We start from the raw sequence: 22,532 nt of genomic DNA, 5'->3' as shown, positions 1-22,532 counted from the left end.
GTGAGGTTATAATCGAACGAAAGCAATTGAAACCAGCTCCCAATTAAGGGGAAAACGACCAAAGAGAAACACAGTGTGTCCGATTACAACCTGCGAGCTACTAACCTGTTCCTTCTAAGAGCACGAAAGCTCCATCCAAAGACAACATGTGATGAGGGAGATGATCAAAATAAATCTGTGCATTAAATGCACATTGATGGAGCTGATTTAATTGGCGAAAAAACCCACCAAGAACAGCTTTTTCCCAGGATAAAGAATGGGGGGCAACACCAACAGACAATAAACACAGTGGCCACAACAATTAATTACCGCAAATTAAGTACACTAACGCTCCCTTTCCAGAAAGAGAGGGCGAAGATCAGCATGAGAAAATACAATAGACAGGCATTGGTGAAGGAAGAAAATAAGAATAGTGCTATGAACATGACTCTGTGAGAGTATGAACAGGGCTCACACGGTAAATGTCTGAGCTCTTTTGTTAATTGTTTGCTAGCCTTAGCCTTAATTGTCAATAACTTGGAGTACAATTAAGGCCATTCTAATAAAGTGATCAATGAATGATTATGGTCTAGAATCCATTTGGCATGTCGGTTTTGTGGAATTGCAATTTATATGTGAATGATTGTAAGGGAACAAAATGATAGAGAGAGACTTGTTTCAATATACTAAATTGCTCCAGAAATTGAAACAAGAAAAAGAAATTGCTCCGAGAAACCGAACGGGACTCTAGTTCTCTCAAACTGAATGTTTCTCTCTCTTATGTGATTTTTTTTCTGGCAATATTCTGCTGTCAGCATGCGGAAAGCTATGGAGTGGGATGAGCTCCGAGTTGTCTATTTCTGTATCAATGAAATCTCTCTTCATCCGGGATAAAAAAAAAGAATCTATTTGTTAAATAAAGTAATGCAAATTTATTTAGGCGCACACAGACGCTCTTATTGGCAATGAGTTGATTTAAATAAATAACTTGCATGGAAGGTGAATCCTCCATAACATCCACCAAGTAGGCGGCGGAATACCTTGATCTGGGGAGTGTTTGTGAGTGGCCGCATTTCTGAAAAATTATTAGAGCTTTTAAACTGGCTGTTTTGATTCCACACCCCAGACTAGAAAAATTACTATCCAGTTCATCTATGTAGGGATGTTAACCGACCACTTTTAAAGTACTTGAAGATCTGATACTTGCCTAGAAGCTATGCACACTAATAAAGACATGCCATGAACTGTGGCAGACCCTCTCCATCCTGCTGCCACGTTGAACTATCACTTGCAAAAGTAGTACTCCATCCACAAGAATTCCAACAGCACCCGCTATTACTCGTCAACAATTCCGGCAATTCTATCTCGCCCCAGAAATCATCATCGGCAACTTCTCCGTCGACACTATTATCACTATTTGTTTCGATGCTCTTTTTCGTTGGAAGCAGCACTGAGTGTGCTGCCTTTGCTGCTGCTGCTTGGATGTCCCTGGCCGTGCACGTGGACGGTCTAGGCAAGTCATCCACTTCGTCGGGAAAATTAAGTTGCGCTTTACAACCTTTAAGACAATACGCTGCCACATCATATGCCTTGGCTGCCATTTCTGGCACAGGAAATGAGCCTAGCCAGATACGTGATTTCTTGCGTGGCTCTCTAATTTCAGACACCCATTTCCCCCACCTCCGTTTTCGGACACCGCGATAGACAGGATTTCGAGTGCCGCTGCCCCGTGGAGTCTCAGAATTTCGGTGGCTTTTGGCGGTGGCTGCCTCTGGAGAGTTTGTGGCCGGGTCATCTTCAGTGTATGGTGGTTGCTCCATTTTCATTAAGACTCATGGCTTAGTGTGTCATGGTATTATTAATATTTATATTGTAGTAAACGTTACAAGACAAAAGCAATGAGTTCAATTACTTACATGGCCTTGCTAACCCCCCCCCCCCCCGCGTATAAAAAACCCTACAAATTGACAACAGCATATTTCACCGCCCAAGTTTTAGGTTTGGGATATTTATTAGGGTCCTCGTATCATTATAAAGTTGTTAAATCAAAGTATTTTTTTAATAAAATGGGTCTAATGAATAAACAAATGGGGGTAGAGTGGATAAAGATAATTGATAGCAATACTAAATTGAAAAATGAATTACGAAGAGTGTGGATGAATTAGTTAAATCTTAGATTTGTTCTTAAAAAATCACTAATTTAAGTATATATCATAAACTTCAGGGTCATTTGAGGCTTACATGATCATTAATTTCAGGGTGTCGGAGGATTAGTTGAGATGCATATAAACTGATCCGGATACCAACAATTAAAAAGAAAAATAAGGTAAAGTGGGATATTAATGAATCTTTGAAGGAAGAAATATAATTTTATTTTTTTTAGGGCCTAAAGTATTTTTCATAATTACTAGATATGAGACTTGTTTTAAAACCAAATTAAAATAATTTTTTTTTAATATTGAACTAGTGGAGTCTAAATTGAATTTATCAAATCAACCATATTTTATTTTTTCATTATCTTATATAATTTAACTAAATACTTAATCTAAATTAAGTTTTAGATACTAAATCTTTAAATTAACCCAATAAATCTAGTTGATTTTAATAACTATAATATTTACCGGGATAAAAAACATGGCATGACCGAATTACGTTTTCACGTAATAGATGTCATTGTGAAGACCTGATTGCTAATTGCTTGTGGTCTCGAAGAGTTGGGGAAGGTTCACATGGTGAACGGTAGCACGGGATGTAGGTGACAGCGCTTCGTTTTTTATTTTATTTTTTTCCGCGCTTTTTGGTGTGATTTTTTGCATGATATTTGGTGTGTGTAGTTATGGTATTAAAATATGATTGGGACGTAAGCCCACAGGTCACCCAAATGATAAGGTCAAAATATTTTACCAACTCGAACCTTTTAATCGTATTTATCAGTACTTTGAGATCATAAAGCATGTTCTTACTTCCCGAACTTTTCACTGGCTTCTTTCCTTTTCCCCAAAGAAATTTGATAGCCAGTATTTATCAGTATTTTTTTAAATAATATTTTTTAATTGGCCAAGTCTGTTTTAACTATAGTTTTGAAACCCGGACCGGCCAGGTGGATCGCCCCGGGACCTGGCCGACCTGGAATTAGAACCGGGCCAGGTTGAAGAAAAAACAGGGGAGGAAAAAACCCTTGACCCGGCAACCTGGCTGACCCGTCAAGACTCGGCTACAAACCCGTTGACTTTTATTATTATTTTTTTTATTAAAATGATGTCGTTTTGATTTTAAAAAAAAAAATTAAACCAGCCAACTCGATGACCCGGTCAAAACCTGAAACTCGAGCCTTGAACCAAGTCAGGTCTTAAAACTATAGTTTTAACAACGACCTAAATCGTGAAGGACAATAAGCTTTGAATCCAAGCTATGGTACTATACATAGGTATTGGACCCGCACTAGCATATGTGAGCTTGAATATAGTAGACATCCAGTGGCCGCAGACTCGGTTGTTGCACCCGAGCCTATGTGCACACCCGACATCCCATGGGTTCTGGCATAGCGCCCAACCTTAAGTTCGAGGCCCATGCTCATCGCTAAATGGACTTATACCCTGCACATGAACCCAAATACATTACACAATGATCTTGGGCTTGATGCATATCCTAGCTTATTCTAGACCTACTTTTATTGTTTGGAAGCAACATTTATTCTATTTGGGTCTCTTTTTTGTTTAATCAAACCCAATCATTTCTTGCTAGATCATACTTAATATACACTTTATAAGATAAAGTCTAACGTGACCTATTATATTTTCATCTCATTAATGTGTATGTAAGTGGTATTTATCCTCTATTAATACAAAAATAAGATATATTGGTCCCTCGTTATTAATATAACAATAGGAGAATGAGTTTCAAGCTCTCTTCTTCAAACAATAAGTCAATATTCATGAGATATAAATAGTTCATGAATCACTCGGATATAGATTCACAATTTCCATTTTTAATACACAAATAACATTTCTTTAAAGAGCATTTATTTTAAACCAAAACAATAACATACAACTTCATTATTAGAATTTAATGCTTATTTGTATATTTGTTATATTTTTCCTTTATAAAAATTCTAACTTAAATATATGAGAGTCCTTAAATCCATCAAAAATAATTTTTTTTTAGGCATCCGGATTCTTTCATCAAGAAATAAACTCCATTTACTATAAAAAATGGATTTAATTACATGAACACTTAATTAATCTATAACCCAACCACTAAAAAAGCTTATTTCTAAGCATCTGAATTTTGAAACAGTATCTAATTATTGAGCATCTTGCTTGTGAATGAAGAGCAAAGAAAGAGAGAGACTTATCATAGAAGTATTTTAGTTTTCATACATTATGAATTTACTTTTTTACAAATGAGATAGTCGAACTTGAAATATTTAGGAAAAAAGAAATAATTTATACATATATCTGAATGGAGATTTTATATAAAAAGTTTGTATCCATGTCATTAATTAATTAATTAATTAACAATAAATTAAAAGGCATGGTGTTTTTACTGTGTACCACCTCACAAAATACTATTTATTTCAATTTCATTATTCAACACTAGGTTGATTGAAAATTGAGTTTTAAAATTTGTTTTAATTGATTTTATATGGGATTATCATGACCTCATGATCTAGATAGGGAATTTAAAAGATTAATCCAAGTTGGCCCGAATCGATCCACTATGTTGTCATTTTAATTAGTTTTTTAAAAGAAAAGATATTGTTTTGAGTTTTTTTGAGTCAAATTATATTTTTAACTATTGTTTGGGTTGTTTTTGGACCTATCAAGTTGAACACGTTACATTAGTTCAACCTCTGCATGGTTTGATTTTTTTTTTTTTTTACTGGAAAGACATAGCAACGCCTAAATATTTCTTTTATATGCAATGAAGGTCAATGATCTAATAAAAAAACTAAGAGTACATTTGTTTTTGCATTTCAAAAACGTTTTAAAAAAATTAAAATTTTTTATTTTTTTATATTAAATTATTTTTTGTATGTTTTTAGATTATTTTAATGTGTTAATGTAAAAAATAATTTTTTTTTAAAAAAATATTATTTTAATATATTTTTAAATGAAAAATACTTGTAAAACCAGCCACTATTATACTTTGAAAAATCCTAATAAAACATGATTATAACTATCATGTTCATCCTCTAGTAATTTTTTTTTCTTTTCATTTTGATATTTAAGCTGCAGTTTCTTTTACTTTAGTCCACGAAGTTCTTTTTTCCGCAATAATCATAAGTAAATTTTCCTCCACAAAAAATCACTATAAAAACAACAAGTAATTCTCTTTTGACGACGGTTTTGATTTCATGAAATTAATGACCCAAAAAAAGAGCAATGATAAAGTGAGCGGTCAGCGATCGTTGAGCTCTCCCTTGGATGGAAACGACAGACACCAACATGTTGCGTGTTGTCTTTCTCATCTTGTTGGCAGATGATCTGCTCCCTTTCTTTACTGCAGTCTAGCCCCCCGTACCACCAAAGTATAGCCTGAGTTTTAGCGTGCCCAATAAAGCCAGATACTGCCGATCATGATCCTGCTCCGTCCAGAAACCACCACGTTTTTCATATTCTCTTTTAACATTTGACGAAGGCCCCACGTTTTTTCACGTGTACCTAGCGACGGAAAAAGATGCATCAAAGCCATCTATTTTTTACAAATATGCAACATCAGATTAAAAATCATAAAATCTTAAAAAAATTGAAATAGCCTACAAAAAAATTCTCATATTGAATAAGTGATTAATCAATTAGTTATAATAATTTTATTAATTTTTTCTAGTCAAGATAATTAATAACATATACTTAATGCTTGGTAAATTATTGTGGCTTGTGACTAGTAGTTGTAAAAGGTTTTATTTGTAGAAGTTGAGACTTCCCGATACTTAAATAAGTATTTTTTAGAGAGAGAAAATAAAAGAATATTCGAGATAGATGCTCTATACATATATATGTAATAGAGAATGAAGATTGTAAACCTTTAATTTGAAGGTTTAATAGTGTATTTATAGCCTCTGAGACTTGTCTTTGTAAACAGATGGGTCTGTGTAATAATTTTACTTTGATAGCATTTAATAAGATATAAATATCATTTGCATCTATATTAATATTTGATAAAAATATAATAGGTCCCTGAATGATTTTTATACACCTAAAAGATGTCGGAAAATTAAGATCTAAGACATCATTTGTAGTTGAGCTCATAGAGGCTGAACTCTTCCATTAGGCTAGACCCAAGGGAGGAGGGTTATTTTCTTGGACGTGCCCTAAATAGGATGGTAATTCCCTTGGGCATGCCAAGGGAGGATCATACTCTTAGGCGTGCCAAGGAAAGATGCTCGTTATCTTGAACTTGGTTAACTACCAAGTCTAAATACCTTGGACTTATTGGATTATCAAGTCCAAGTGTCTTAAGTTTGTCATGTTTGTCAGACCCAAGTTATCTTAGACTTGGTTAACTGTCAAGTCCAAGGGCGGATGACCAAATCCAAGTGCCTTGGGTCTGTTATGTTTTCCAAACCCATATTATCTCATTCCTTTGGGCATGCCAAGATAGGATGATCATTCTTTTAGGTATGCCATTGGAGGATGGCCATTCCTTTTAGTATGCCAAGGGAGGATATGGCCATTCTCTTGAACGTGCTCAAGGAATGATGGTCGCTGATATGAACTTGCACAACTGTGAAGTCCAAGTGCCTTGGATTTGGTATATTTTATAGACTTACGTTACCTTGAACTTGATGAATAGTCAAGTCCAAACACCTTAGATCTAGCATGCTTGCCAAATCCACGTTATCTTAAACTTGGCTGATAGTCAAGCCCAAATGCAATAAACTTGGTTGACTACTAAGTAGAAGTGCCTTAGTTTTTGTATGTTTGCTAGACTCACGTTACCATAGACTTGACAGACTCACTTTGGGTCTGGCATATTTGTAAGACTTACATTACCTCATTCTCTTGGACATGCCAAGAAACGATGATCATTCTCCTGGATGTGACAAGAAAGGGTGTGATAATTCCTCTAATTAAGCATACCCAAGAGATGATGGTCATTCTCTTGAGAGTGTCATAGGAACAATGTGCATTCCCTTGGACATGCATGGGGCTTGGCATACTGCCAAGCTAAATCGTGTTTGGATCTGGCTAATGCCAGACCCAGCATGCCCGGGGCTTGACACATTACCAAGCTTAGCGTGTTTTCACCGGACGTGCTTATTTTCTCAAAAGTTTATACCTGTAAATCTTTATTGACCTAATGTTTTTTTTATTTTTCTTATAAAGATATACTAAGAACAACTTGGTTCATCAAAAAGTGTTCCCTTCTTTGTCTCTCACCAACCATACATAAACAACCTAGATTGCAAAACCATGAAGTTGTGTTATCTTTCCCGTTATGAATCATTTCTTGCTTTCTATACTTAAAATCTTGTTGGAATTGGTTTATAAAATGTAAAATGAATTTTTTAAAATATTGAATTATATATAAAGTCCATTCACTTGCAAGTCAAAACCATGTTGGATTTTGTAATTCAACTTGAGTACTTCAATGTTGAGATATTAATATATTTTAAAATTCAACTAAAAATGAATGATAAATTGTTCTCAAATAACTTTTGGATAACAAAAGTTCAATTCCAAGATAACTTTTTAGATTGAATAATGAGCTTGTTGGCTTATAAGTTTTGACTGGAGTTTCGTTAATCAAAAATATTTTATATTAAATCCATGTTTTATGGGTGATTTTTTTTAGTCCTTCAAATATCTTAGTACATGAACTAATACATTAATTATATAATGAAAATGAATGTTATTATGAGTAATTCATAAATTATGAACATTGATGAATTCTCTCATTAATTTTTTATTTTATGAACTATGAACATTCATGAATTATGAACATTAATCTTAGTCAATAAACATTCATGGGTTTTGAAGATTCATGAATTATGAGTATTAATGTTTTGGTTTCCATGTCTCATAAATAGATGTCTTAAATGGGTGGAAAAACATCCATGAAATTTTCTTGAGTTCTTTCCTTTATATATTGTTGTTTTTTCATGGACTTGTTCTTTTATTTTAAAGCCGAGATTTAATCTTTGTAGATAGATATTGAGTTTAATTGTTTTGAGTTTGTTGGACCTTGTTTATGAGTGCACATAAATATAGTGTTGTTATTGGAATCATGAGAGGTTTATTAAAGAAAGTTTATTTGCACCAAGTGAAAAATAATAAAACCTTAAGGACAAATAATGCATCTTAATATAAAACATGTTTATATTTGTTGGTCTCATCTAAAGTTTAAATGAGAAAAATCAATAATTTTGAAAATGATATGTTAAAAACTAAATGTGTTGAAAAGTAATTTGAATTTTGAATTTTTTTGAGAAGACACCAAATTTTTTTGAAAATAATACAAATATATCAAAAATATATTTTTTTATATTTTAAAATTATTTAGAAAAAACAGCTGGTTGAAATTTTGGAGATGACACTTAGGATGCAAGCGATGTTTTTATAATGGTTGACATGTTTTATATATTTTGTATGGTAATAAACTAAATATATTTTTTGTACACCACCTTTCAGATTTTGCTTCCAGGCACGAGCTTGACAGACTTAGTTTAGTGAATTTGAGCAGCTAAAAGACGAAAGGGAGAGAGATTCTGTGTTCGTTTCATGAAAATGCTAAATAAAAAGAAATATAAGAGGAACCTCGTGGGGGTTGATATCTTAAATAGGATCCAACTAGTAATATCACTCACGTTATGTTGGCAATAGATTTCTAATTAAGATTTTTTTAACGCAAAATGTTTACTTTATAAATGTGTTTGTCAGTATCATAAATTTTTTAATGAAAAAACAAAAGGATGATTTTTATGTTTAATAAAATAAATTAAAATATATATAAATTAATAAATAAAAAAGAGTTGTTAAAGGTAATTTTAAATACTAAATAGAAAGTTGGTTTTTATATTAAAAGCAAAAAATAGATTCACTAATAAATATTTTATCCGGTTGTCTTTTTATATTGTTTTATGCATTTTTATTTATTTTATCTTCTAGGTTAATTATAGTTGTTAAGAGCAAATAATTTTTGGTTTTATAAATGTTTATGCAAATGCAACAAATCTAAGTAAAATACAAGAGATAAAAAAATTATCATCCCCATTTTTCTATGTGTTTTCAAGAATTATATTTCTGATCCAATTTAATTTTAGCATTTAATTTAATTTTTATCATGATGATAATAAAAAAGAAAAGAACAAGTTTAGTAAGTGAATTGAGAAACAAGAGAGAACTGGAGACTACATAGAGCAGGGACTAAAATAATAATATGAGAGATTATACAAAAGAGAAAAAGAAAAATAAATGAGAGGATAAAAAAATATATAAATTATATGAAAGAGATCCTACATATTAAGAAAAGAAAACTTAATTAGTTAGGAAATCCATGATAAATAAAAACAATATAATTGACTGATATTATTTTTTCTGTTTAGTTTTTTGTGTTTTTGCAAGGGATTCTAGCTAATATAAATAGAAGATATTCAGAAAAAAATAAAATAAAGGGGAGACACTTAGAGACATTCTTACAAATAAAAACCTAAAAAAAAATAAAAAAAGACCAAAAAAAAATAAAAACACAGAAAAACCTAACCTCCCTAAAGTAGGAAGACAACCTAGAAAAACTTAGCAAAGCAGTAAATTCTCAGTCGTCGACATTACCCGCACCAACAAAAACAAGAGGAAGGTGGCTCAGTGGTCAACTGCAAGGCTTGCTTTGCGACTGTCCCGAGTTCGATCCTCAAGAGTATCAGTCTGTCACCTCCGCGATGCCTTACCTGTCTACTGGGCTTGCAGGATGTTCAGTGGACCCGGAAAATAGTCGTGGTGCGCGTAAGCTGGTCCGGACACCCCGGGTTACCAAAAAATAAAAAACAAGAGGGAGGTGTCCATGTCGGGGAGTGGTTCTCACACCTCCCTGCCCTAGAGGCACGTGCAAAGAAGCCTTGAAAATTATATCTGTTACTCCATGCGTGTACTCCATATGTCGAGATGGTTTTATTTTTTTGGAAATTTATTAGACCACCTTCCTGCCTGCCCTAGTAAAGAAGCCTCAGAAGTCATATTTGCCCATATGCGCGTGTACTCCACACACTAGGATTGTTTCTTTCTTTTAGCAATTTTATTGGTGAAGACTCATAAATGTCAATCTTAATCCCACATGTGATGTATTTGCCACGTATAACTCCGTCATCTTTTTTTTTTTTTTTTTGTTAGTGTATGTGGTGTCGGTCACCTTCTCCTAAGGTGGGAGATCAACGGCCGAGAAGGTGGTTGCTTGCTGAATTTTTCTAGGCTGTCTTCCTCCAACCTGGAGGGGGGCAATTTTTTTTTTTTTTTGTGTTTTTGTTGTTTCTTAGTTTTTTCTTTGCAATGTTTAATTAATTTTGTGCAATTGTTTAATTAATTTCATTCTCTAGAGAAAATTCTCATCTTAACAAAAATCATGATGTCTATCAAAGAATTAAAGCATTATAAACGCAGAAGAAAATTGGTCCTTCACTGCTTAATTTGTTGTGCAAAGAAATTTGAAGACTCGATGGACCTTGCATTCACTGCATTTCTCTCTTCGGCACTCAGTCACTATCATGCTCTTCAGAACCATCATCAATATAAATTATTGGAATAGGAGACGGCGTTGTATTTTGAGCAACACCATTAACAGCTACTGGAACGGAAGTTTCTCTGACATCACTTTCTCCCCTTTCCCTTCTTCTACCTCGCAACTGCCCGAGCCCAGAACAATAGTAAAACTGGTTTGCATTTGAACTCGGAAAGTGCCCTTTATTTGTAGCCCTTGTCTGACCTTTGAGTGCCCTGGTTGCAGGTTTCTTGATAGAGGGGTCTGTAACACTCAGGCAGCCGGAACCACTACTTCTCTTATGAGGTTTTACCATGTTCAAGTGATGGTCACATGTTGACTGTGCTTCTTTGCACTCATTTATGCAAAGCAATTCCTTGCCTTTAGCCTTGTCGAGGTGCAGTATCTTTACCCCTCTCTTGATTTTGAGCTCGTTCTCTCCTTTCATTTCTTCATTAGTGTTGAACCCTTTTTTCTCCGGGCTTCTTTCCATGTTATAAATAATTGTTAGTGATTATTTCTGCGATATTAACGTCATTTAAAAAACACCATGCAACTTTCCAACAATATTTTTAAAAAATGTATAGATAGTGCTTAAAAACCCTTAATATATACTCGACAAATAACAGTGCCGTGTAATTAAATCCAATAAAAAGTACCATACAAAACAGTGTGTGTGTGTGTGTGTGTGTGTAAATTAAATTACCTTTGAACGGCGCCAATAGCCTTCCCACTAAAACAACGATGATCTCCTTCTCCAAACTAAAAAGAAAAATGTATCAATAAAACCAAAACAGCATTAAGTAGCGAACCAAAGGATGATGAAATAAATATCGAGAAAGGTACGTAATATTAACCTAATCTGCCATTTACAGGCCAATACACGACAAAAACAAGAAAGAAAATAGGCTTAATGAAACAAGACAGCGGCACCCACCCTTCAAAACCCTAGAAAGATATACATAGAGAAAAATGTAGATATGGAAATGATTAATTCATGGATAGAGTAGTGAAGCGCACTTAAATTGATCAAGCTAAAAGTGTGGAAAGAGAGGAGAGAACTCAGATTAACCTGATGAAGAGAAGGTGAATAAATCTCGTTAGAGAATGGAATCACGTCCCACGGAGACTGGTTTAGTTGGCAAATGGTTTTTGGAACTGTTTGGTGGGGTCCCAATGTACTTTCCAGGAACATGAGTGGAGAGAACTCCCCATTTTTACGAATCCTCATATCAAAGAGAGCAAGAGAGAAGACAGATTGGGCTCTTTTTACTATTTTGCAGATTTTCTTTTTCTTAATAAAATTGTTATATCCTGTCTCCTTGTTTGGTTATGTGTTCTTTCGGACGGTTTTACATACAATTTACAGCTCATATTTTGTCCAAATCCACACAATAATATCACACGTTCTCAGTCTTCGCTAAAATCTTATTGTCACTCTCTTACATTCCATATAAAGACAGGTATTTCAAAATGCTTTCCTGTTGCAAATTAACTGCAGATCTTAAGTTCTGTAAATCTTTTTAATACAGGGAAAAGGGTGAGAGGGTTTGTAGGTAGTAGGATAGTCTAATGTCACAACACAAACAAAAACATGATTGCCAGAACTTTAGGGACTATTGGTCAGCTTTTCAATTACGTGGGACTAAATTTCCATGCTGAAAGCATAAATGGAATCCGCAACCTCTTGCACAAAATGCAAGAAAACACATATCACCGGACCACAAAATTCTTGACAGAGGCAAGGACTTCTTGAATATGGTAAGAAATGTTTTGCTCATATATATATACCTTTTATGAATTTTAATTTTTGGGTGAGTCAAGCACGTCACACAAAATATCTCCAGACACAAAATATATATATAATGCTGGTAAAAAAAAGTCTAATTTATTTAATAATGTGATTCTTTAATTGCCTATGGGGGAATTCAACTAAAATCACAATTTAAGTATTTGAATGGAATATTTGGTAAATTTTATTTATGTTTCAATAGAAAAGGCTGGAGAGCAGAAAAACTTCTTTTATTCATTGTATATTTCATATAATAATATTGATCTGTCATTATCTGAAACTACCTAATCTTTTTTTATTATTATTTAAACAATTCTAATTGTATATCTAAATATCTCTTACGTCCTCTCTCAAGCTTAGCATGGTTGGGCAAAATGTGAAGCTTGTCTTTGAGAAAAACAATTGACACTTATAAGTGGTTTTGTAAGTATATCTACTAGTTGATATTTGCTAAAGATATATTGAACTTTAATGTCACCATTTGCTATATATTGTTTAACAAAATCATTATCTGAACTTTAAGACAGTAGGGCTGTCAATTTGCTAACCAAGTTTCCTCATTAGTGATAGTAGCCAAATGATTTAGAAATGACATTAGCAACCACCCTGTATTCTGCTCCAATGGATGATCTAGACATTGCTGATTGTTTTTTAGCTAACTAGGAAATCAAGTTCTTTCCTAAAATTACTACATAACCTCTTGTACTCTGTCTATCATCTTGTGTGTCTTCTCAAGCCGCATTAGAAAATGCTTCCAACTGTGTTGTTGTCCAAGAAAAAAAGAAAAGACTTTGATTAAATATTTCTTTAAGATCCCATAAAACTTTTCTAAACTTTGTCAATGTGTTGTGGTAGGATTAGACATATATTGGCATAGCTCGTTAATAGCGCAAGTTATGTCTCATCTTCTGTATAAATTGGCTGACGATGGTGGGATTGATCCCTGTGATGACTATGCCATCCATATAAACAAGTAGAAGAAACAAAATCTAAGAACTATGCTCATGGAGCCTACTTCGAGCCATAAATACACTTCTATAATTTACATATATTTAAAGGCACTTCTCATCAATAAATCTATATGGTTATGACATATATACTATTTAGTTATATTTTGAGTTCAAAGCATTCAAGTTATTTAATTACTCTTCAAGTTTATAATTGTTTTGTTTTTTTGCATATAAAACTAACACAGTTTTAAACTTATATTAAAGCGATATTGTTACAAGTCTGGAATCACAAGTCTAAAATTATAAAGATAGTCCATAATCGAAGTCCAAAGTTTAAATACAAGGTTATTGTATTTTTGTTCATACCAGGCTTAATGCTCAGCTTTGAAATCCGGAGTTCTTTTAATTAAGGCTTGTACAAAAAAACCTGAAATAACTAGCGATCACAATGAAATTATAGTATTTTTTTCTTTGAAATTATAGAACTGAAAAGATCAAAATTACCTGAAAACTAGATTTTCTTTATTTTTAAGTCCTCTTTCTTTATTTTCCTTTCTTTTCTTTGATTAAAAAAAACAACCCGTAAGCATGAGAACATAATTGGTCATCGTCACTTCCATTGCTCTGAACTTTGGTTCCCAGGGCATGAGAAGTCAAGAATTGAAGACACTTTAGGCACGATCAGCACGTGCGTCCACCTATGGAATAATGGAATGGCAATGGTTAGGAGGCGCGTTCTGACAAGGAATGTTACTTGCTAGCTAACGTCCAATAAAAATACAGATCACCAGCTATCATGGTCTACTATATATATCCTGGGAAGGTTAGGGCGTCAATTATTCAAGGATCCCTGTTCATGAAGATGGGTCCTCCCATGCTGACTGCCTAGCTCAGCCTGCCTGAATTCCGATGGTGTAATAGACACGTAAGTGCCTCACAGCCATTGAATGCAAACTACTGAGATGCTCAATAGCTTTCACTGATTCTTGTCCTTAATTGATTTAAGATCTTAACATAGAGAGGCTTATGTCCCACCAATTGCCTTCACTGTTTTAAGGATCACGTCTAATGCTCCCGGCCGGTGCTTGCATCTCAGGGAGGTCAGAGTATTCATGGAGCTTGAATCTTGCTGCAAAAATGATAAATTAAGTAGTATCCATGGGAGCTTTCTTCAGGATCATGCGACATCCCTATGATTTCAAAACAAAAAAAAAAAAACATGAAAAACCTTCAATTTTTTTGTTTTAATTTCCCAAAATTAGAAAAGGGATCTTTTATTTTAAATGTTGATGAGAATGAACTAATATGTTCGATCTTGAAATTAGGTTTTAAATAAGATCAGCTTCTTGAGGTCTTTCATCCTTTCATTCTAACGATGGTGATTATATTTGCTGATGAAAGGTGCCATGTTTGAAAAGAATGATGCCGAGTTTCGACAATTGATGCTATGCTTCACTGCGACGGTGAAACCGTGTTACACTAGCAATGGGAATCAAACGAATGTTCCCGGAATTGAAGATCAAGCCGGCGGTGCCGGCCTACCCTTGCATATTGTTTTGACCTTTCATCGTGGGCTCCGACAATGGGTCGCACCACCCGAACCACCTTCTTCTTGTTCTTATGTTACCGTGCACTAAAACCTTCATGTGACCTCTGTTTCACCATTAATTTTAGAACGGCCCCGGCATAATTTTTTTCATTTTTTCTGTGTGTGATATCATGGTGGAAGATTTTTTTTACAGTGATTTTTTAAAAAATATATATATATATTAAAAATAAATTTTTTTAGATTTTTTTGTATTTTTAACACTTTTACATCAAAACATCAAAAACTTTTAAAATAAATATCAATTTAGTTTTTTTTTAAATTAAAAATACTTTAAAAATTAGAAATTATAACATTTCTAAATACTCTCCTGAACTTACCTGATTATAATAAAAAAATAAATTAACTGACCAAAATACCCTGCATTAGCAAGATAAAAGCAAGTATGTTATTCGAAAATTAAAACGGACTTCCTTCGTGGAAGGGTTTTTATATTTTCAGGAAACTTTGAAAATCCCTCGTTGACCAGCATTTACTCTTGTTTATTGAAAAATCCATTGCATGATGAACTAAAATTGAATCGTGAATGATATTAGCGAAGACATAGCATGTCGGCAGCATTGAATACCATCGCTTCCCCCTCTCCAAAGTCACAACATTACAAGTAGTTCTAAATCTAGAGGCACGTTTTTTGCACGTGCAACGTATTGATGATTAAGCCATAGTTTGGCACGTTTTAAGCGCATGCGATATTAGCTATCTACAAATTTGAGAAGGTTTGTGATAAAGCTCTAAAAAATTTATATTATATCTATTTATTCCAACCACTGGTTGATGAGAGCTGAGAGAATAATTAGACATGATTACGAGTTGATGAATTGACAATGTGACTTTTAGCTTTTCTACAAAAATAAGTTTTTTATTAGAATAAAAGATTTTTTTAATATTTGAGATAATAGATCTAAAAAGAGAATAATGTATAGTAATAAAAGGTGAAGTAGAGTTTACATAGGAGAGGAAAAGTGTATGTAGTATAGAAAGAATGTGCATAGCCGGGGAAATAGTATGTGATCTTGTGTGCCATCTTCTCTTGTATGGGTGACCTTGGATATTTATAGTTTTAGCCACTTAGTGGAGGAGAAATATTTATTTTTCATGGATATAATCGGTAAAATAAGTAGTTGAGTATAAACGTTATACTAAATAAGATAGGTGTTGTAATTACATTTGATGAACATGTAGGCGGTTAATATTCATTGATAAGAAAAGTGGGCACTCTATTGATAATTTCAAGAGATCAAGCATTGCAATGGAGAATTAGATGCGTGTCACGTAAAACCAATGGATGGGGGGGACAACATGACACCAGTAGATGTTGTATAACATTGTTATGACTTTTTAGAGTTTGTAATATTGTGTGTTAGGTCTAGGAATTTATGTGTTATTAGGTCGATACGGTGGCTTAAAGCGAGGCTACTTAAGTTGACTAAACAAAGTGGTTTGATTGGGCAGCTTAACCGAACTGCTCTATAACTTTTTTTGTATCATCGGTATAGTATTGAAATCCATGACATAGATCCTCTCGTGTTGACTTAAAGGGTGTTTGTTTTTGTAATAACACTTGTGTTTAGGACAAACCACAAAAATAAAGTGTTTGGTTATCATTTAAACCATCACTTTAGAATGTCTGTGATCACCATTGCGATCAACATTATGCCACTGCCTTCTTTAAGTTTTGAAGGATAAGTTGTCATCTAATTAATTGTTTTGTCATCCATAATCAAATAGATATTCATTAAACCACAAAGGTCGCATAGATATTAGCTCAAAACTCATAACTAATTCCATTGTTATTGGAATGATGGTGGTAGTGATGACAATATAGATGATGACGATGACGGTAAAAACAATGAAAATGATGTTGATGAGAAAGATGAGTCATTTTGGTTGAGAGAGTATAATCGTTGTAAACTAGTATTATACATAACTAGAGCTCTCGCAATGTATTATAATAATTATATTTATAACGAACCTTGTATTGTTTCTTACAATATAGAAATGTGATGGTTGAACAAAATTTTATATAAGCATTGGAAACATTGTATTAATATGTTTAGGATGGATGCAACGAAATTTTAAAGTCTTTGCTTTGATTTATAAACCCAATATGGATCAAAACCATCAAAAGGATAAGTGTTATTGAGAAGGTTGATATGTTTCTTTGTACATTAGTGATAGGTGTTTCATATAGAAAAGTTCAAGAGAGATTTCAACATTTCGATAAAACTATTAGTAAATATTTTAATGAAGCTCTGTGAAGTGTATTTGCTAGCAATAGAAATCATCAAGTCACGAGACCTTAAATTTTCAAACACCCCATGAGAAATCACCATGAATCCATGATATATACCTCATTTCAAAGTAATTATAATGTAGTTTAATGCATAAATAATGTTGATTAGTATTTGGTATAAATTTGAGCTTGTTATATTCAAAATGATGTTTATTGCTTCTTGTTTTTCAAATAATTGTATTGAAGTTATCAACGGCACATATGTTTGTGCATGTGTATTAGTAGAAAATCAAATATCATCTATTGGTTAAAAAGGTATATCGATGAAAAATATAATGGCGGTATGTAACTTTGACATGCAATTTACATTTGTCTGGGTTAGATGGGAAGGTAGTACACGTGATACGAGAAATTTTTTCTAAGATGATTGACAACCCTAATATTAGATTTCTAAAGCCATCGAAAGGTATTGAGGAAGAAAAAAGTAAATGTTATTGTATTTAAATAAGTTAATTTTTTTAATAAGTGATGGGGATTAAATTACATAAAAACAATATGTTATTGTAGGGAAATACTACATTATTTCCACAGGAATATCCAATGAGTATGACTTTTTAGGTCATATAGAGATGAGAGATATTATTTTCTAAAATCTCATCGGTGAGGCCATTCACAAAGTCAATAAGAAATATTGAATCATGTTTATTCTTTAATATGTTGTGTAACAGAACATACGTTTGGAATGTGAAGAGTTTTGCAAAATATATAAATCAGTATTATAATAATTGATAATTTCTAACATTTGCTAAAAATCTAACCCGTAATCTCTCGGTAAATATATATATATATATTATATATAAAATATATATATATAAAACCAATACCAATAAACAAAAAGAAAGACTTTCAATAAAATTAGTTACTATTCGGTTGATTGTGATTGTTTTTTTAAATGTTTTTAATTTGAAAAATAAATTAAAATAATATTTTTTTTTATTTTTTAAAATTTATTATTAACATCAACGTATCAAAATAATCTAAACACATAAAAAAAAATAAAGCAAGAAGAAAAATTCAATTTTTTGCTAGGGCATTTTCCAACCACGCAGCAACAAATGCAAAAACCAAATGGATCTTAATCTTTTAAGTTATTGATACTTGGGTCCTTGTATAAAGTCTAGTTAAACCTGTTCCTGGGCTGGGTCTATTAATTTTATTTTTTAAATTGTTTAGTCCATGTCTAACCTGGACTGTCAAGTAGCCCGATCAATGAACAAACTGAATCTGACTCGGCGTTTCAATTTTCTGGTCGACGTGATTATATTTGTGGAGGAAAAGATGCCATGCACGGAAATCATGTTGCACATTGATGTATTTGATTGCGACGGTGGAACGGTGTTGCACTGTCGGGAATCAAAGGGATGTTTCAGAATTCAACATTGTGCCGGTGATGCCTACCCTTGAATGAAGGCCACACGATTAGAGGAAGAAAAAAATAGAACGAGCGGGGCTAGCGGTGCTTCATGCTTTGACTTTTCCTCGTGGGTCCTCAAAAATTCAACCCTCCACTGCTTCATGTGAGCTGAGCTCTCTGTTCTTGGGATTAAATTGTTAATACTTTTTAAATTTGAGATTTGTATAAAAAAAATCTAAATATATATTTGATTATAATTTTAATTAGTTAGAATGAACATTATGATATTAAAATTTATAATCATTTTAATCATTAAATATCTCATATGATATAAATGTTAAATAATTATCTCATTATTAATAAACAAAGTAAGTAAATCGGTATTATAATATTTGATAATTTTTATTCATTTGCTAAAAATCTAACCTGTAAAACTCTTGATAAATATAAAAAATATTAATATCAATAAATAGAAAGATTTTCAACAAAATTAATTGGAGCTTATTTAGTTGTGATTGTTTTTAAAGTGTTTTTATTTTGAAAATATATTAAAATAATATTTTTTATTTTTAAAATTTTATTTTTAATATCAATACATCAAAATAACCTAAATATACAAAAAAATAAATTTAAAGGAAGAAGAAAAATTTTAATTTTTGCTAAAGCGCAACCGCAACGCAAACGCAAAAACCAAATGGGTCCTCGTATAAAGTCTAATCATACTTGTTCCTGGGCTGGGTCTGTTAGTTTTAAATTGTTTAGTCCATGTGTAACCTGGACTGTCAAGTAGTCCTCGTATAAACAATTTGGCCATTGTGTATTTGATGGCGACGGTGGAACCGTGTTGCGCTGTCGGGAATCAAAGGGATGTTTCAGAATTCAACCGGCGATGCCTACCTTTCATTCTTTTTCTTGAATGGAGGCCACACGATTAGAGGAAGAAAAAAATAGAACGAGCGAGGCTGGCCAGCGGTGCTTAATGCTTTGACTTTTCCTTGTGGGTCCTCAAAAATTCAACCCTCCACTGCCTCATGTGAGCTGAGCTCTCTGTTCTGGGGATTGGGATCGAGAGATAAGAGCCCAATCCTTCCTTTATATTGTTGTTATACGTAATTAGACATTCAGTCTATTAGAAGTATATAATTAAATTGGTTAAATAAGTAGTCGATATAAAACGTTGGTTATTTTAACGAAAAATTGGCTGCATGTGGCAAAAATATTGGTTATTTATCTGAATTGTTGATTATATATAGCATAAAGGTGAAAAACAAATTTACAAGAAAAGTGGTAAATACAATAATTATTTGAGATGTGTTTGTTTTGAAAAACAAATATCAATATATTAACATTGATTGAAATTAATTAAAAAAAAAATGTACCATGTTAACTTGAGATGTGTTTGTTTTTTATAATATATACTTTTTTTTTGAAAAAAATCATAAAAAATAATTATTTCATTGTAAAATATTTTTATTAAAAAATGAGCCATTTCCATTTTTATTTATATGTTAAGAGAAATATTTTAAAAAATAGATTGTATGAGTATTTGTACGAAAGTAAAATACTACATAATAAAAAACTAAAAGATCAAGTCACATATACTTAAAATATGTATATTTTATGGTTAAATAATAAATCAAGTTGTTTTTTATTATTATTATAATAACAATAATAACAAGATAGGAGAGGCTCGAAGCTTAGACCTTTTCGAGGAGGTAGACATGTATTAAATAATAATAATTTATATATTATTGTTGAAGCTGTTGATGTTCTTCTTCTTCTCTCTGTAGTAATATTTTAATTTTTAATACCATATGGTAAAGAGACAAGACCTAGTGGATAACTCTTGTTCATACCCTTGCTTGGTAGCCGGGGATGAGACGAAACAAAATGTAAGGAATATTTTATTTATACTGATAATGTATTTCTTGTGCATGTCATGCTTGAAATGTGTTTAAATATTTTATATGTATCTTTTAAATATTTTTTAATACATATATTTTCTCTCCTAATAAAATATTGTAGATTCGAAGTAAAAAATGTATACATTAATACTTGTGATTTGATTTCAAAGATTATGTCTAGGCTGGATATAAACCCAGCATAAAATGAAGACCTGAACGAGACGTCATGGAACGCCGTCCATGCGGATAAAGCATCTTCTAAGGCTGTGTTTCAAATTCACAACTAATAACATTAATTCAATTGGCATTAATCTCTAGGCATTAGAGAGGAAGAAAGGTAAAACACAACTAATAACATTAATTCACAATCAATGACATCTTTTTATTTTTAAAAATTATTTTTTACATAAGTATATTAAAATAATTCAAAATATAAAAACCATATTAAATTTTAGTTAAAAAAAAATTTAATTTTATAAAAATACAATTTCAACTGTATTTCCAGATACTCTCTGAACTAGAAGCGCTGCAAAACTCACTTGCGAAATCAGCAAACAGCAGTACATCCTTTAATTTTAAAGTTTTCCTTCACATCAATGCAGCATGATCGCATGTACAAATTTATGAGTGAAATATCATTGCAGAAATCTCAAACCTGGTTAAGATTCGAAGACAACTCTCCGTAGTCAGATTTTCAGCCAAATCCAAAAACGCAGCTGCTATTTCACCGTCGAAACACAGTCTAGAAATCTCAGCAATCTCCTTTCCATCTCAGAATTTCAGCACCTAAGCTCTGCAAATTCCAGATCTCTCACACAATTTGCACATTGACATCTGCACGGTGTCAAAACTAAAATCCATCCAAATCCCCCAACATCATTTCCAAATCTTCATGTGCAGAGAGCTACAATCCCACTGCCATGGTGACCAAATCCTCATCTGTTTCTCCATTTCTTCAGAGCGTTTCTGCAAAGCTAAATCGCCAAAATCCCAAAAAAGCCAAAGCCCCACACATTATTAAAAATTCACCATGTATACAGTGAAGCTGAACCAGACGCTGAAGAGGAGAAGAGTTCCAACAACCGTGATCCCGATTATGAGTATTTTGACTTGGGAGGGCTTTTTCAAGTCTAAACTTATGACAAATGAAGTGAGGGCTAGCTTTTTAGATAGATCTAGGACAGAGGATTGACTTCATTTTTTTCCAAATCCAGCTACTGAGATCTAAAACATGAGGTTCGATCAACGAATAAAGCAGCAAGTTATCTTGGGCAGCATCTTCATGCAAGCGCTTTAAAGGTGTTAGCCTTGGACCTCACATCATTTCCAAATCTTCATCTGTAGCGAGTCAAAATCCCACAGCCATAGTGACCAGATCCTCATCTGTTTTTCCATTTCTTCATATCATTTCTGCAAAAGCTAGATAGCCAAAATCCCAAAAAAAAAAAAAAAAGGCCGTATCCCCACACATTATTACAAATTCATGATTTCTACAGGAGCCAAAATCTCACACATAATTTCCAAATTGCCATTTCTACCGTGAAAGAGCATTTCTTTTTAGTTTTTTCTATAATTATATTTTCTTTCCTATTAAAAACAATTCAAAATTATCATGGATGTGAATTTGGTTTTATATCAAATTTTATTTTTTATTTTTTATTTTTATTTATTTATTTTATTATTATAACTTGTTGGTAGGCTATTAAAACTATATTAGGGACAACAGCCCCACCCAACCAGATATTATTACTTTACTGGTAGTCATATGAGAGCCATCATACAGTCATTCCAAAATATTTTCTTTCATAAATCTGTTTATAAAATATTCTTATAAAAATTCTATACCATACATTCATAAACATCATATATAAATAAATCAATTGGAACATAGCAAGTGCATGATCTTATTTTAAATATATAATACATGCAATAAAGGAAAAATATACAATTAAAAAATATTTA

At 32.6% G+C, this 22,532-nt stretch overlaps 1 protein-coding gene across 1 annotated transcript; it reads right to left on the bottom strand.

The window, feature by feature from the left end:
• Nucleotides 1–887: 887 nt before the first annotated feature.
• On the bottom strand, nucleotides 888–1,828 carry LOC118041238 (ethylene-responsive transcription factor ERF023). The gene has a single exon (XM_035048489.2). It carries the CDS (start codon nucleotides 1,803–1,805, stop codon nucleotides 1,203–1,205), a length of 603 nt encoding a protein of 200 aa, XP_034904380.1. The 5' UTR covers nucleotides 1,806–1,828; the 3' UTR covers nucleotides 888–1,202.
• Nucleotides 1,829–22,532: the final 20,704 nt, after the last annotated feature.

This window comes from Populus alba, chromosome 14 (genome assembly GCF_005239225.2).
Source record: "Populus alba chromosome 14, ASM523922v2, whole genome shotgun sequence".
Taxonomy (NCBI): domain Eukaryota; kingdom Viridiplantae; phylum Streptophyta; class Magnoliopsida; order Malpighiales; family Salicaceae; genus Populus; species Populus alba.
This window is presented reverse-complemented; position numbering and strand designations above follow the sequence as displayed.

What these genes read in the sequence shown, in the direction of transcription:
- LOC118041238 (XM_035048489.2), bottom strand. Translation starts at nt 1,805, where the DNA reads ATGAAAATGGAGCAACCACCATACACTGAAGATGACCCGGCCACAAAC.